Source organism: Narcine bancroftii, chromosome 3 (assembly GCF_036971445.1).
Source record: "Narcine bancroftii isolate sNarBan1 chromosome 3, sNarBan1.hap1, whole genome shotgun sequence".
NCBI lineage: Eukaryota > Metazoa > Chordata > Chondrichthyes > Torpediniformes > Narcinidae > Narcine > Narcine bancroftii.
Window position 1 is genome coordinate 207,737,401 of NC_091471.1, and position 17,203 is coordinate 207,754,603.

General features: G+C 39.6%; 1 protein-coding gene across 3 annotated transcripts in view; it reads right to left on the reverse strand.

Moving 5' to 3' along the window:
• lrba (LPS-responsive vesicle trafficking, beach and anchor containing) overlaps nucleotides 1-17,203 on the reverse strand; it is an 871,588-nt gene that overhangs the window by 542,670 nt on the left and 311,715 nt on the right. For all 3 annotated transcript variants that reach the window (XM_069926437.1, XM_069926436.1, XM_069926438.1), the window contains one exon: nucleotides 8,277-8,341. In XM_069926437.1, the coding sequence (XP_069782538.1) occupies nucleotides 8,277-8,341 (65 nt within the window). The remainder of the gene's footprint in view (nucleotides 1-8,276; nucleotides 8,342-17,203) is intronic.

A 17,203-nucleotide genomic window follows, 5' to 3' on the forward strand; every position in this document is an offset into this window, starting at 1 on the left:
AAACTCAATTGATACTGAGAGCACTCTTTCCAAGAAGACCCCTAACTACAAGACAGTGGTGGATGAACTACCATCCAGGCCCAAATCTGAGCTTTTGTAAGGCCCCACGGGGTCGGCGTCGTGGGTGGGTGGGGGGGGGTCATTCATGGGCAACATTAGCATCACCAAAGCAACTACACATTTTATTATGTTTTCGATTTCTGTGTCAAATTTAATGTCTCCATCAATGCAAATGATGTTTGAAGTTCAAATTACTTCATCATTATTCAACCACAAAGCATTCTGCAACACCAGATTAAGATTTAGAAACATCATGTGTTTGCTTTGTAGTTACACAATACTATAACCTGTACCACATGGTCGCAAAGCAATTGATAATGCTGAAAAGCAGCAGCAGGAGCATGTGGTCAAGTCACTTCTGATCAAAAACACATATGGCCTCTATTCAATCTGATAATGTATCTCAATGTTAATTTTAGCAGACGATTTTGCTACCTTCATATAACGATAGGAAATGGGGTTTTTTCAAATTGGCAATTACAACTTGAACAATAGGTGTTTTTATTTCAACACAATAATGTATATGGAGGTTATCACCTACGTTTAGATTAAATGTTCACTCAACAATTATGAAAGTATCTAGCAAAAAATTGGCACTCTCTGCCCCATTATTCATTTATGAACTTCAAATTAAAAAGCACAAATCATCAGATGAAAATTACATTTTATTATAAGTTCATTGAATGTAGACTTCACTAAAGTTCACGCTAATTTGTATGAATACAGGTGCCTATCCTTTTATCCAGAATTCCGAAAACCAGCAACGTCCAAAACCCGGCACTTTTTTCAGTAGATTACATCTGTTCATCAAATATGGAGTTTAGCACCCAACATGACCCCAAGTGACTCTCACTCAACTCCCATGTTTACCCTGCCGCATTCCGCGTTCCAAATTAGTGGTATCATTAATTTATGTACCCTACTCATCAAGCATGACTCTCGCTCAACTCATGTTGGAAGATCCTGTGTTGGGGAACGTCACGTGATGTAGTGGAGGCAGGAAGTGCCCTCCCAAAGCTCCCGGATAATTATAAAAAAAGGAAAATAAAATAATTTGCAGTAATTTGAAAAGGAAGAATATATCTTTATCGTAAAGATGCCGAAAAAGAATCAACATTTGTCAGCAACTTTGAGCTCCCAATGAGAAGCGTAGCTTTTCAATGAAAAGGGGCTTATTTGCAGGAAGAAGCAGGGGCTTATGGTTTGTTCTACCTCCTGTGCAGATAACTCAACGCCTAGGAGAAATGATGGATTGGAATCAAGAGACATTATAGAAGGAGAAAAGAAGGGACTGGGCATGCACATAGCGAAGGAGAACTGGAAGAAGCAAGAAGAAGCTCTCTCTCAAAATCGCAATTCGGAGACCAATCAAAGTACAGAAGAAGAGGATGAAATGGCAAATGTTAAACCAGTGAGTAAAGTTTAAAAAGTTAAAGTACAAACTAAAGGGAAATATACTAATGAAGATATAATTAAAGTACTTTTATCAAAAAATCCAAATATTAATAAGAAACTGAATCATATTTTAAAAATAGTGACCAGACTAAAAACAGAAACTGGGATTTTAAATGAAAGAGTAACAGAAGTGGAAGAAAAAAATGAATAAGACTATGGAAAGAGTGATTAAGTTGGAAAAAGAATTAGAAAAAGCAAAAGTAATTGAAAAGATGGATGTTTTAGAAAATGTTACTAGACGTAATAATGTTAAAATAGTGGGATTCAAAAAGGGAGTTGGTATATCCTATCCGCTTCTTTCAAGAATGGCTACTAAATATCCTGGAAGTACAAAATGTTGGAGTAAAAATAGAAATTGAGAAAGTATATAGATCTCCTTATTCATGTTCAGGAATTAATTCAAAATCATGCTCCAATATTAATTAGATGTATGAAATTTAATGATATTGAAACAGCAAAGAATTTTGTGAACAAATTATCAACTTTGAAGTAAATTGTAGCAGGCGGAGCAGGCGCACTGCGAGGTATCGCAAACTGTCGCCAGGACTGTCCTGCGGGCGTGTGGAACCACAATATGGACGTCTGCATACTCACCTAATGGACCGCACGTGTGAGATACTGAGTGCCGAGGAACGGCATGTTGAGCTGTTGAGTCTCCTGCCGGAAGGCACGGGACACTCGCAAGGCTAAATTTAAACTTGCCGATCCCGTGGATTGGAAGCAATTTTGTAGTGACGTCCCACCTTGTCCCATGGAGCCCGGGACATGCAGTATATAAAAGAAGCTAGTAAACTTTAAACAAATCAGTATTGAGTTGACTAATCTAGCGTGTGTTTTTGTATTACTTCAGTAACTCTACCGTAGTAGCTGCTACAAGAACTTCTTTAAACCTGATTCTTTAAATCTGAATTATGATATTTCTTCCTGTATACTTGTATTTGTTTAGTATTAATCCTTTTGAAAAAAGTGTTTCATTTTTTTTTATTGTTTTTCCTGGGAGTTTGTGAGGCTAGCCTCCAGATTCCATGCATACGTGTTTGTTAGTGGGTATTTCCCACTACCCATAAAATTGAAAGGGGTGGTGTAATTTTTGTATTTATACTAAAGGGAGAGTTTCTCACTTTTTTTCTTTATAATTTTTTTCTTCAGATTTCATATAATTTTTTGGGGGAATTGTTGATATTGGGTCCTATGAAAGAAGTGAAAGAAGGAATATGTCAGGGATAGAAGGAATGGGGTGAAACAAATATCATAACAATAATGGTTTTTTTGGTGTGTGGAATATCACAACTAAAGATTTTATGTTACAATTTTGTGTTTTTTTAAATATTTTTGAAATTCACAGATTTCTTTAGATCCGGTAGAGGGAACAAGATCCCTTTTGTTTTGATACTAATCCTAAGATTTTTTTGGTGAAGTGTTGTTAGTAGTGGGCCCTATTTTGGGAGGAGGAGAATGACTTTTCAAAGGAGTGAGGATTGGGGGTTAGGTGGGAGGGGGATGGGGATAGGGGGGAAGGTGGGTGGGTAGAATAGATTTGGGTTTTAAAGTCAACATGTAATATGGTTTATATGATGATACTGTACAATGAATTATGAATATAGATGAATATGATTTGAAATTTATGATTATATAACATAACATAACAATTTACAGCACGGAAAAAGGCCATTAGGCCCTTCTAGTCCGCACCGAACCAAACACCCCTCTCTAGTCCCACCTCCCTGCACAATGCCCATAACCCTCCATCTTCTTCTCATCCATATACCTGTCCAACCTTTTCTTAAATAATACAATTGACTCCGCCGCCACTATTTCTCCCGGAAGCTCATTCCACACGTCTACCACTCTCTGAGTAAAGAAGTTCCCCCTCATGTTACCTCTAAACCTCTGCCCCTTAATTCTTAACTCATGTCCTCTTGTTTTAATCTTTCCTCCTCTTAACGGAAATAGTCTATCCACATCCACTCTGTCTATCCTTTTCATAATCTTAAAAACTTCTATCAAATCCCCTCTCAACCTTCTACACTCCAAAAAATAAAGACCTAATCTGTCCAATCTCTCCCTATACTCTAGATGCTTAAACCCAGGTAACATTCTGGTAAACCTTCTCTGCACTCTCTCCACTCTGTTTATATCCTTCCTATAATTAGGCGACCAGAACTGCACAAAGAACTCCAAATTAGGCCGCACCAACGTCTTATACAGTCTCAACATCACCTCCCAACTCCTATATTCCATGCAATGATTGATAAAGGCCAGCATACTAAAAGCCTTCTTCACCACCCTATTCACGTGAGTTTCTACCTTCAGGGAACGATGTACCGTTACTCCTAAATCTTTCTGCTCTTCTGTATTCATCAATGCTCTCCCATTTACCACGTATGTCCTGTTCTGATTCTTCTTACCAAAATGAAGCACCTCACACTTATCAGCATTAAATTCCATCTGTCATTTTTCAGCCCACTTTTCTAAGCAGCCCAAATCCCTCTGCAATCCTTGAAAACCTTCTTCATTATCCACTATTCCACCTATCTTAATAACGTCTGCATATTTACTAATCCAATTTACCACCCCATCATCTAGATCATTAATGTATATAACGAACAACAATGGGCTCAATACAGATCCTTGAGGCACACCACTGGTCATCGGCCTCCAACCTGACAGACAATTATCCACTATCACTCTCTGGCCTCTCCCTTTCAGCCAATGTTCAATCCATTTGACTATCTCAAAATTTATACCTAAAGACTGCACCTTCTTAACTAACCTTCCATGTGGTACCTTATCAAAGGCCTTACTGAAGTCCATATAGACAACATCCACTGCACTACCCTCATCCACATTCCTAGTCACCTCTTCAAAAAATTCAATCAGATTAGTCAAACATGACCTTCCTCCCACAAATCCATGTTGAGTGCTCCTGATCAGACCCTGTCTATCCAGATGTTTATAAGTGCTATCTCTAAGAATTTTCTCCATTAATTTACCTACCACAGACGTCAAACTTACAGGCCGATAGTTGCCAGGCTTCCTCCTTGAACCCTTTTTAAATAACGGAACCACATGCGCAATGCGCCAATCCTCGGGCACTATCCCCATATCTAATGACATTTGGAAAATTACCGCCAGAGCCTCTGCTATTTCCTCCTTCACTTCTCTCAATGTCCTGGGGAAGATCTCGTCTGGTCCCGGAGACTTATCCACCTTTATATTCTTCAAAAGCCCTAAAACTACATCTTTTGTAATCTCTATATTCCCCATATTTACCCAATTTGCTTTTTTTTTATCTCACATCTCCCAATATCCTTCTCCTTAGTGAATACCAAAGAAAAGAAACTGTTCGATATCCCCCCCATTTCTCTAGGCTCCACACACAGTTTTCCGCTCTGATTCTCTAAGGTACCAATTTTGTCTCTAGCTTTCCTTTTACCATTAACATATTCGTAGAACTCTTTTGGATTAGTTTTCACCCTGCTTGCCATAGTTTCCTCGTACCTTCTTTTAGCTTTCCTAATTCCTCTCTTAAGATTCCTCTTACATTCAATGTATCTTTCAAACATCCCCTTAACTCCATGCTTCTTATATCTAATGTACGCCTCCCTTTTTCTTCGAACCAAGTTTCCAATATTCCTTGAAAACCACGGCTCTCTCAAACCTTTTGCCCCTCCTTTTAACCTAACAGGAACATAAAGCTTTTGCACTCTCAAAATCTGATCTTTAAAAGACTTCCATCTCTCTACTACATCCTGCCCATAAAACAAATTGTCCCAATCCACACCCTGCAAATCCTTTCGCATCTCCTCAAATATAGCTTTTCCCCAAGCAAAAACCTCAACCCTTGGCCCTGATTTCTCTCTTTCCATAATGACATTGAAGCTGATGGCATTATGATCACTGGACCCGAAGTGCTCGCCAACACTAACCTCCGTCACTTGACCCATCCCATTTGCCAACAGTAGATCTAACACTGCTCCTTCTCTAGTTGGCACCTCTACATATTGTTGTAAAAAACTATCTTGCACACATTTCACAAACTCTAACCCATCCAGTCCTTTCACAGAATGTGTTTCCCAATCTATATGTGGAAAATTAAAATCTCCCATAATTACAACCCTGTGCTTATCACAAATATCTACTATCTCCCTACAGATTTGCTCCTCTAGGTCTCGGTCCTCTCCGGGTGGTCTATAATACACCCCTACAAGTGTAACCTCTCCTTTCGTACTCCTCAGTTCCACCCAAATAGCCTCCGTGGATGTGCCCTCTAATCTATCCTTCCTAGGCACCGCTGTAATATTTTCCCTGACAAGCAATGCAACCCCACCTCCTCTTGCCCCTCCGACTCTATCACACCTAAAACAACGAAACCCAGGGATATTCAGCTGCCAATCACATCCCTCCTGCAACCATGTCTCACTAATCGCTACCACATCATACTTCCAAGTATCAATCCACACCTTCAGCTCATCCACCTTTTTTAAGGGAATAACTATATTGTACAATGAATTTTGAATATGAGCATCATTTGAAATCTATAATTTATATGATTATATTGACAATGAATTTTGAAAAACTTCAAAGTAAAATTTTGTCAAAGAAAAAGGAATATCCTGTGTCGTTCCACTACTTTATACTGACATCCAGCCAGCGTCGCGGTGCTTTCAGTCAGCCCAGCAATGGCTCAATGGCCATTGTCGCTACCCATAATCCCCCACGCAGTTGAAAATGCTGTACCAGTGCCAGAGAAAGGGAAGCAAGAATGGGGCCATTCCCCTGATGCGGGCACAGCAGTGGGCGGTGGGTAGTAGGGGGTGAAGGAGGAAGAGAGATATAACAGCACGACTTGGGCGGGTGGGTGAGCAAGCGGGTGGGAAGAAACAGCAGCATGATAGGCAGGTGAGGTGGGGGGAGAGACGGCAGCGCATCAGGTGGGCGAGATGGGAGGAAAGACGGCAGCGCGACTCGGGCAGGCGGGCAAGGGAGAGACAATAGTATGACTTGGGTGGGCGAGGGTGGGGGGGAAGAGATGGCAATGTGACTCCAGCAGGCGGGCTTAAATGGACCAAAATCAAAATGATTCCGAAATCTGGAAGATTCCAAACAACGGCTGGTGCCCAGTCCTGATGATCCCAGATTACCAATTTACCTGCATTATCAATTTCGATTTTTTTTTTGGTCTTGACATTGAATTCGATCAGTGGTTGCTTTGTGACTGTCAAATATATATTCAAAAACAACATCCTTTTAAACCAGTGATTTTTTTTCACAAAATATATTCATCTCACAATAAAGGAAACTATTGTCTTAACTCAAAAGATCAAGTATAGTCCACTTCAAATTTAAAAAAAATTTCATTGTCAATCCTGATATTTTCTTAATAGAGCTGGAAGCTGCATGAAACCGCAAGCTTAATGAACAATTGTGGATTGTTGAATTTAATAAGTGGTTTATTACAATATAAATGAACCACTGTGATATACTTGAATAATTATGAAAACTCAGCTCTGGGGGTACTTGGCTGAGTTTTGAATTGTATGGGACATAAGCAAATGCATGTTCACCATATCATTTCCCTTCATTTAAGAATGGCTTTGCTCCATCAATATGTGGAATTAAGAAGGATTCCGATACCACTCCATTAGTCCCGTTAAAAAAAAATCCAGGATAGATTATTTAACCACATGAACTTTGTGGAAGACCTTCCTGTACTCCCTCAGCACAGATCATCAAAAAAAACATGGTTGGTAATTGCTTACACTTCTACATCACTAATTGATTTGTTAATGATTAACATCTAATCCAGATGGACCTTACCAACTCACTTATGAGCTCAGAATCCTGGTGTTATCAGTGCTCATAAAACATTAATCAAGGGCCAAATTCAGAGTAACCATTCCATAGTAAAAGGTCAAAACAGGTCAGGACCATGTAATGAGAAACAATAACAGGCCGGTTTTTACAATGTAATCCAACACCCATGTTGCTTTACACTAGCCACCAGGAACAAATTTAAAAGCAAAATTCCATAGCTTCCCTCCTACCCCATCTCCAGGCCCTCCAACTTCCCCTTCGCCCCCCAAACGTACAATGGAACAGCATAATTCTTCCATTTCATACATTTAAACCTCATTCAGAAGTAATTTCAACTTCAATCAGTAATAAATTTACCAAAACTGATTCTGTGAAAGGAAATGTAAAACCTTACTTAAACACAGTGAGCAGGTATTTTTTTTTAAATGATCCTTCCTTGGGGTCAGTGCAAATCACAAAATGATACCATTTAGAAACATTTACCATTTGTATATTTTACTTTCAGTCTAAGAAGATCAAAGTTTACTTCAGAGCTTTAGGTATTGAATATCGTAGATGGCTAATACATCAGTTATTTGTAATCACACATTCTTGGTGCACAATTAAAAATAAAGCCCAAAAAGCGATTTTGCTTATTATAAACTGATATAAAATTATAAAACTTGCAATCGTAAGTGGCCTGAGTAAAAAAAAAACTTTCAATAAACTCAGCATATAATTCTTTTTATGTGCAGTCTTTCTTTGCAAATTTGTCAAGTAAAATCTGCATTCCACTGCTACGATGAAACAGTTACTTTCGTCATGCTTTTATTAACCATCAATCTATCATTTACAAGTAGAGTCCTCAAAATAAATGAAGGGAGATATTTGAATAAATTGCAAATTCTTTTTCATGAGATTCTCCTCATGAAGATCCACACATAAGCAAAAATACGAAACATTACCTTCCTTCGTTAACAAGTTCGATAAATGCCAGACCAGCATTTTTCTGAATTGAGTTTTGCCATTCCTGTAATAAAATTTAAAAAGATAATTGAGTTTCAAGTGAAACACATAAGATAAATCAAGTGCACAATCTTCATATCATTGCTGTCAATTGACTGACACTCACTATGAATTTTTACTTTGTAATTAATAAAAATAGAAAATGCCAGAGCAGAAAAACATATTTATCATTATATAGTTTGGAATTATCTTCTTCATACACAATTACCAAGGTACACTCTCCAAATAAACCTCAGCTGAATTAAATCTTAAGTGAGTTTTAATAGTTCTAGAATTAGCTTAATAGTATCTTTCAAGACCAATTTAATATTTCAATACTTGCATATTCAGTGTACAATATAACAATATGCATGCAGACCATGTAAAGGTCTGAGGTAGCCATTTCCCAGTAGCACTGGAAAAAAATAGCTTGCTAAAAGCCTCAGGCCTGACCACTAATGCTTCTAAAGTGCCGGAAATCATATTTTAGCGCTTCAAAGAGACAGGCTATAAAATGCAATCATCTCAGCCAATAAATTCATACCCATCTCTAAACTGTACCCTGATGTTTTTCAGAAATGTTTCAAATTACATTTGCATCACGTTCTATTCCTGTTAGAGCAATGCATCACAGAACATGAAAATAACGATGGATGGTATAAGATACAAATGAAGCCATGTAATAAAGGACAATAGAGATTTTCTTTTCCTTCGACCTCAATAGGGCTCACATTTTGTAATAAATTCCTCCAAATTAGCTTTCATCATATATAAGATTCATGGAACAGCAATTCCCTTTCCTGACCTGGAAGGCTATGGGCTCCTAAGCTGAATATGCAACTGAAACCCATATTGTCAAAGATGCCATTTTTTGGATGACAAAATTCCTATGTTTCTCTCCGATGAAAATCAATAAAATCCTATGGCATTAATTTCAAAAGAGCAATACAGTCCTCACAGAGTCTTGGACAACCATTTTTTTTTTGAAAACACATCTAAAACATTTTTTTTATTGCCATCTGTAAATTTGAAGAGCACAATTTGACTACTAAGCTTCCTCCATTACAACAGTGTTGACAAATCAGGAAAATACTCTGGCACATCTTAAGATCACAAAAGCCATTACTCAAATATATGACTTGCTGCAATATCAAAATAGTTTTCAAAAAGATAAGACTCAAAATTCAACTGATGATCAATTAATACGTCTCAAGATAATAATTGAAGGGAATTCGCAGACTAATCACAAACATTTCAGATAGAATCCAAACAGCTTTACAAAGATCGCTTGACTATTTGGGCAACACTGCAGTTAAAAGCATTTCAGCACAAGGCGCACTGAAGAAATTATACATGAATCCTATGATCTACTCCAAGATGATCAAAACTGGCAAAATGAATATAAGTTGCATTAATACAGAAAAAGTATTTTTTAGATTTTAACATCCTATTTCTATAAATTCCTACACATTTCATCTTGATGAAAGATCAGCTAAACTGGATTTTAAGAAAAAAATTGTATGCATTACATCTCATTCTTTCTTTCTGAGTGAGGTAATTCATGCATTTATAAGAAGAACTCAAGGTGCACCAGCTCATGACAAACTATTGCTTTTGAAAATTCATTTCAATTACAGTAGTTACAATTATCAATCATTATGAACATCCAACATTTATACAGTTCAATAAATTTTTATTTTGCCAATTCCTCTCAAATACACCAAAAGAATCATTATTTTATCATTACAATATCATAATATGCCCTTAAAATTATATCAACCTGTCTGTCTGAGAAGTTCTTCAAATCCTTCTCAGACTTTTCTAGATTCCTCTAAAATAAAAACAATACATACATTGCAAAAGTGTTTCTGAACAACTCAAGTACTTGGATAAAAAGGCAAGTGCTGGCCATACACAAATACGACAACAGATCCTTTGGAAAGTTTTTACAAGGTTGAGAAAGGAGTTTGAAAAGCCATTCTAGTGGTGCAAACTTGCAGATGGCATAGAGAACTTTGTAGACGACTGGATAAGCTTTGTGATTCAGAGCCTTAGATACACATGTGAACTACCCGAGAATGATATTGTCATTCAGGACCCAAAAGCTATTGAAGAGCTCATGTATTATTCATATTTTATTTTTATGCCTGATTGGAACAACTAAATCAACTCATGATTGAGATTAAAAAAGCAATATATTTGAACATGAGTATTTTAGCTTTAAAGAGTAGTTTATTAAAATTAAGATGAAACTAGCCAATCCAACAACTCATTGTTGCACAAAAGTAAAAAGCTTATTTTTAAAAATATGTCTGCTGATAAATAACAAATAAATAAAAATGTTTTTACGGGATTAATACCTACTTTAAGATGTACTGTGAGATCCAAACTAATTCATGGCAGACCATTCCCCCTCTCTTAATTTTCATATTGTCCAACAACATTTTCTTTCTCACATGCCCATCAGTTCCCTTCTGATTCTTTAGCCCCATACCTACAGAGGTCATTTACAGTTGCCAATTCTTTAAATCTAAATACTGCAACAGATTTTCAAAATACTTTGTCTAAATTGTTGCTTTAAATTCAAAATGAAAAATGGGGAATAAAACATTAATGAGTATATGTTAAGTTGATTCTTTCTCGTTTATCACATACAGATTTACACAGAGACCCCACATCCTAGGTAATTTTCAAACCAACTTGTCTTTAATTTTAAAATTTAGCTAATTTACATTTAATCTTGTGATTTCAAAAATAAATGAAAGAGACAAATCTAACTAACACCATGATTTTCCAATTTGCCCCCCGTCTCAGAAAACTCACAAAAACAATGGTATTCCACCCGAGCAATCCAGAGTAACAAACATTATCTACAACATCCCAAACTAGATGATGAAGGTAAAAGTCAAAGTTATTCAACAAAGTTCAGACTAAGTGAGAAAGAATAATGTAACAAACATTGAACACTTATACCCAAGGGTCACCATTCCGAAGCTCAAACCTCCCCCTCTCTCTAAATATTATCTGACTTACCATCTAGTGGAAAGTGCAACAAAATGAAAAAGTAGTCATTTTTGTTTGGAATAGACTATTCTTTCTCACAATTAGATTCATTCTTGTCACTGTTTAAGTGCACTTCCATGTAAAAATGCTGCACATGGAACTTGAGAAGGGTAGACCATAATGCTGGTGCCTGATTTCCAGTGATCCAAGATCAATACTCACCTATGGTGCAATCTGTGTAGTCAGACGATGAAAAAAGTCTCCAACTGTATTAATCATAACTGAGGAAAAATTGCAGACTTAGTTAAATTGTGAATTGTGTTAGAAGGTGATGATATCATCTTAAAAAGTCTAGATTTGTGGTCTCTGAGATTGCTGATGAGGTCAATTTGCAGTTGGCGCCAGAGACTGAGAATGGAGCCCAATATGCAGCAAGGACTGGGAGCTGGTAAATGGATGGCACAGTAACTGAACAACAAATCTCAGAAAATGATTCTTCTGACTTTACTGGTTGGAACGTCAATATTATTGGAAAACTATGCCATGACTGAATTTTAAACCCAGTGCGGTGACTTCACGCAAATTCTCCCATACATTGTAAAATAATTTTCAAGATGGTAATATACATTACAAGATAATGTGGTATTCATTAATAACTGGATATGGAATTAATCCCCATTATGGAGATGGAAGAATTATATCTAGTGCAATACAATAAACAGCTATAGAAAATGGATGTTTCTGACCTGTGGCTTAGGATAGATTCTCAGGTATGGAAACCAGACATAAATCAGAGACTATTACAAATTATACTCTGTCCTTTTCATTTTACTATTCTATGTAGATAACAGATAAGGACCATAATACTGAGGTAAAAGGTTTATTGAGTGAAAAAGATAGATTTTGTTCCAATGGATCTTCAGCTTCTTATTCAAGTGATGAATGCACAAATGCAAGAAACTGATCTGCAACGTGTTGGAGCTCCACTTGTGATGATTAGCAGCGCAATGGTCCATTAACCTGATTAGCAGTTGTTATAATATACTCAATATGGGTGAAATCCCAGCTTTCAACGTCATCATCAGATATAGTCAGCGAGATAAAAGGACAGGTTTAGGTGGATTTAATCGATTATGATATGGCTGTTAAAAAAAAAACAAGTATGAAAAAGCTTCCATGAGACAAGCTCATTAAGTTGTAAGCTGCATGAACAGCTTACTTTGACTTGAAAGTGAATGCAGCAAGCATTGAAGATAATTCTCTGGGCACAGCTCAGACAGGACCAGATGACTGTGGTTCCACTCAGCAGGACATTCATGCAGAGATTATGATGGAGGTTGGTTTGACCTCAATCAGGTGAGAGGACAACGAGGGATAGATTACCTTTGTCACAATCACATGGGATATCATAAATTATCTGCAAAAGCTATATGCGTATATATAAAAAATTCAAACTTGCAGGATGGTTAACTCTTTCAGTTGCAGTTGTGAAAGTTCCCAGGACTTTAAACTGCTCACATCAGAAAATTCTAGTTCTGTCATGTCTGCCATTGTGATAGTGAGATTTCAAATGAGAGGAGAATTACATCAGAGGGTTTCCTGCCACTGACGTGGAACCGTGTTGAGGACAATAAATCTCCGATTTAGGAACACTGAATTTATCACCATTCTAGTTGGAAACAAAATATTTTTTTTAAATTGGATGATGAGCCAGCTAGGTGATATCGAGCACAACAGCTCTTAAGACTTTGATTCCAAGATAATATTTTTCCATCTCTTTCAAATCATTATGAATGGAATTTTACTTTGCTGGTCTTTGTCATCTGCCAAATATAGAGCCCTCACTGTACACAGGCATAATGTTCTACAAATGACCATAATAACTCCATTCATGTTTGTATATAATGCTGAAAGCAAACCCCAAAAGTAACTCAGCCCTTTCATACTGTGTCTTAACCTATTGTTCTGCGCGTGGTTTGCTCAGAAAACAACTTCTATTACTATATATTTTTTTGCATGCAACAATAAACTTGAAGTGGATCATGGAGCCACCTTTAATCATTGGGTTGTAGCGGTCCACGCCTCGGGCTGACACAGGAAATTACATCATGCAGGCTGAAATGCTCATTTCCATATTGGCAGAGCAGTAAAATTAGCCAATACAGCCCGTGGATCACAGGGGGCCCAATTGGGGCATCTGAGGTAACCAATCGGCAGCCAGCCCGCTCAAGCCACGCCCTGGTGGTGACACGGTCGAGCTGACTATAAAAGGCAGTTCTGCCACTGAATAAACTCAGTGTTGAATATACTAAACTAGTGTTTGTGTCTTTCTTCTCCTGCGGATTTGAGCTACAGCCTTAGCGCTATAACCAAGAGCTATAACCTAGCTGCGGCTGTAGTGACCTCACTACAGGGTAAGTTTTATCTCCTGGCCAGTGCAGTGCTTACTTATCTGGCCAGAAAACAGCATGCCCATGGATAACTTTCTCCCCCAAAATGGATGAACATTAGTTCAGGATGTCTTCATAAAACAAGAAAATGGGCCAAAATCTCTGCGGTTCTCATGGGATTTGCAGATGTTGATCAATCTCTATAGCTACTTGCTCTCTATAACCCAGTGGTTCTCAACCTTTTTCTTTCCAATCACATACCACTTTAAGTATTCCCTATGTCACAGGTGCTCTGTGATTAGTAAGGGATTGCTTAAGGTGGTATGTGGGTGGAAAAGAAAAAGTTTGAAAACTAATGTTTTAATTGTACCTAATTGACTCATTATGTGCACGGTTTCATAACTCCAAAGGAAATGGGCCAATGACAATTTTTAATTAAGCAAAATATTTCAGTAACAACTGAGTCTAGAGCAGTGATTCTCAACCATTTTCTTTCCACTCACTTACCACCTTAAATAATCCCTTACTAATCACAGAGCACTGATGGCATAGGGTTTTCTTAAAGTGGCAGATGAGTGAAAAGAAAAAGGTTGAGAACCACTGCTATAATCATTTCTTTGGATGCTTTCAAGATCAATGGCAATGTTTGTCTTCATACAAGACATAGGATCAGAAATAGGCTATTCAGCCTATCGATTCTCCACCGCTATTCATAGAATCATACAATCACAGAACAGAAACAGGCCCTTCAGCCCATTAGTCTGTGCCAAACTATTTATCTTCCTCGTCCCACTGAACTACACCCAGTCCATAGCCCTCCATATCTTGACATCCATGTACCTGGCCATATTTTCTAATAAAATTGAGCTCACATTCACCACTTCAACAGGCAGTTTGTGAAGAAGTTCCTCTTCATGTTCCCACTAAACTTCTCCCCTTTCACCCTGAACCCATGTCCTCTGGTTTATATCTCACCTACCCTCAGTAGAAAAAGCCTACCTACATTTACTCTGCCAATAGTCTAAACACTAACAACTGTGAACTCCATTGCAGAGTTCTCTCCAGTCTTACAAAATATTTTTTACTAGAACTTTTCTTTCTGATCCTCAACCAATGCTGCATCCCCTTTACTCGGCCGCGGCAGGAGTAAATGCACGCAGGCCAATTCCAGGGCGCACCACTCCATAACTGTAGACAGCGGTCGTAGATCTCCAGAAATGGTTCGACCTAAAAGGGGAGGCAGGCCTCTTCAGACCGGTTAAGCAACCTGCATAGGAGAAGGACACTCCGATATAAAACCTACGACCCAAGGACCTCACTGCCATGTCCCAGCTTGCTTGGCCACGGCACACGAACCATGGGTGTAAAAGGTGGGGCCAGTACTGCGCACACTGCACTCCACCTAAAAGCTCCTTTGCGCAGGCCTGAGGACAGGTTCACGTCCTCCCCCTCAAAAGATGCACACAAACTCAAGCTAGCATGCTGGAACATCAGAATCATGCTAGACAAGGCTGACAGCCACCGACCTGAACCTCGGTCTGCCCTCACCGCACATGAATTCCTCAGACTCGACATCGACATAGCTGCTCTCAGCGAAGTCCGCCTTGCAGATGTAGGCAGCCTCCAAGAACACGGCGCAGGCTACACACTCTACTGGTATGGCAAGCCTCAGGCTGAACGACGCCTATCTGGTGTTGGCTTCATGGTCAAGAACTCCATTGCCTCCAAACTCGAAAACCTCCTGACAGGCCATTCTGACCGGATCATGTCCATGTGACTCCCCCTTCAAAACAAGCGACCCATCACTCTCATCAGTGTCTATGCTCCAACCCTTCAGGCGGAACCAGCAGAAAAGGACAAGTTCTACACTGATCTGTGCAACCTCATCCAACGCACCCCTACAGCCGACAAGGTTGTCATCCTTGCCGACTTCAACGGTTGCGTCGGCAAAGACTCAGAAACCTAGCCAGGAATCCTTGGCAAGCCTGGTGTCGGCAAGTGCAATGACAATGGGCGCCTCCTGTAGGAACTCTGCGCAGAACAGCGGCTTGTCATTACTAACACCCTTTTCCAGCAGAGAGACAGCCTGAAGACTACCTGGATGCATCCCTGACCCAAACACTGGCACCTCCTGGACTACGTTCTGGTGCGAGGAAGAGACAAACGAGATGTGCTCCACACCAGGGTCATGCCCAGCGTGGAATGCCACACTGACCACCGGCTTGTTCACTGCAAGCTCAACCTTCACTTCAAGCCAAAGTTCAAGAACAGTGGAGCCCCCAGAAAGAGGTTCAATGTTGGAAACTTGCAGTCAGACGTAGTGAGAGGAAACTTCCAGGCAAACCGCCAAGCAAAGCTCGAGGATGCAAACTGCCTCACGGACATGTCTCCTGAAACCCTCTGGGATCAGCTGAAAACGGCAATACTGCAATCCACTGAAGAGGTACTGCACTTCTCCTCCAGGGAAAACAAGAACTGGTTTGATGAAAACAACCAGGAAATCCAGGAGCTGCTGGCAAAGAAGCAATCTGCCCACCAGGGTCACCTTTCAAAGCCTTCCTGGCCAGAGAAAAAACGAGCCTTCCGTCTCGCATGCAGCCATCTTCAGTGAAAACTCCGGGAGATCCAAAATGCATGGTGGACTAGCCTCGCCAAACGAACCCAGCTTAGTGCCGACATTGGCGACCAATGTTTTAGTGTTTTATGAGACACTAAAGACGGTGAACGGCCCCTCACCCCAAGTCCAAAGCCCTCTGCGCAGCTCAGATGGCGAAGTCCTCCTCAGCGACAAGATCTCCATCCTCAATCGATGGTCAGAACACTTCCAATCCCTTTTCAGTGCCAACCGCTCAGTCCAAGAATCCGCCCTGCTCCAGCTCCCTCAACAACCCTTGAGTCTAGAGCTGGATGAGGTCCTTACCTGGGAAGAGACATATAAGGCAATTGAACAACTGAAAAGTGGCAAAGCAGCAGGTATGGATAGAATCCCCCCCCAGAGGTCTGGAAGGCTGGCGGCAAAGCTCTGCACACCAAACTGCATGAATTTTTCGTGCTCTGCTGGGACCAAGGAAAGCTGCCTCAGGACATTCGTGATGCCATCATCATCATCATCCGGTAAAAAAACAAAGGCGAGAAACCAGTCTGCTCAAACTACAGGCGAATCACACTGCTCTCCATTGCAGGCAAAATCTTCGCTAGGATTCTCCTTAATAGACTAATACCTAGTGTCGCCGAAAATGTCCTCCCAGAATCACAGTGCAGCTTTCGTGCAAACAGAGGAACTACTGACATGGTCTTTCCCCTCAGACAGCTCCAAGAAAAGTGCAGAGAACAAAACAAAGGACTCTACATCACTTTTGTTGACCTCACCAAAGCCTTTGACACCGTGAGCAGGAAAGGGCTTTGGCAAATACTAGAGTGCCTCGGATACCACCCCCCCCCCCCCCCCCCAAGTTCCTCAACATGGTCATCCAACTGCACGAAAACCAACAAGG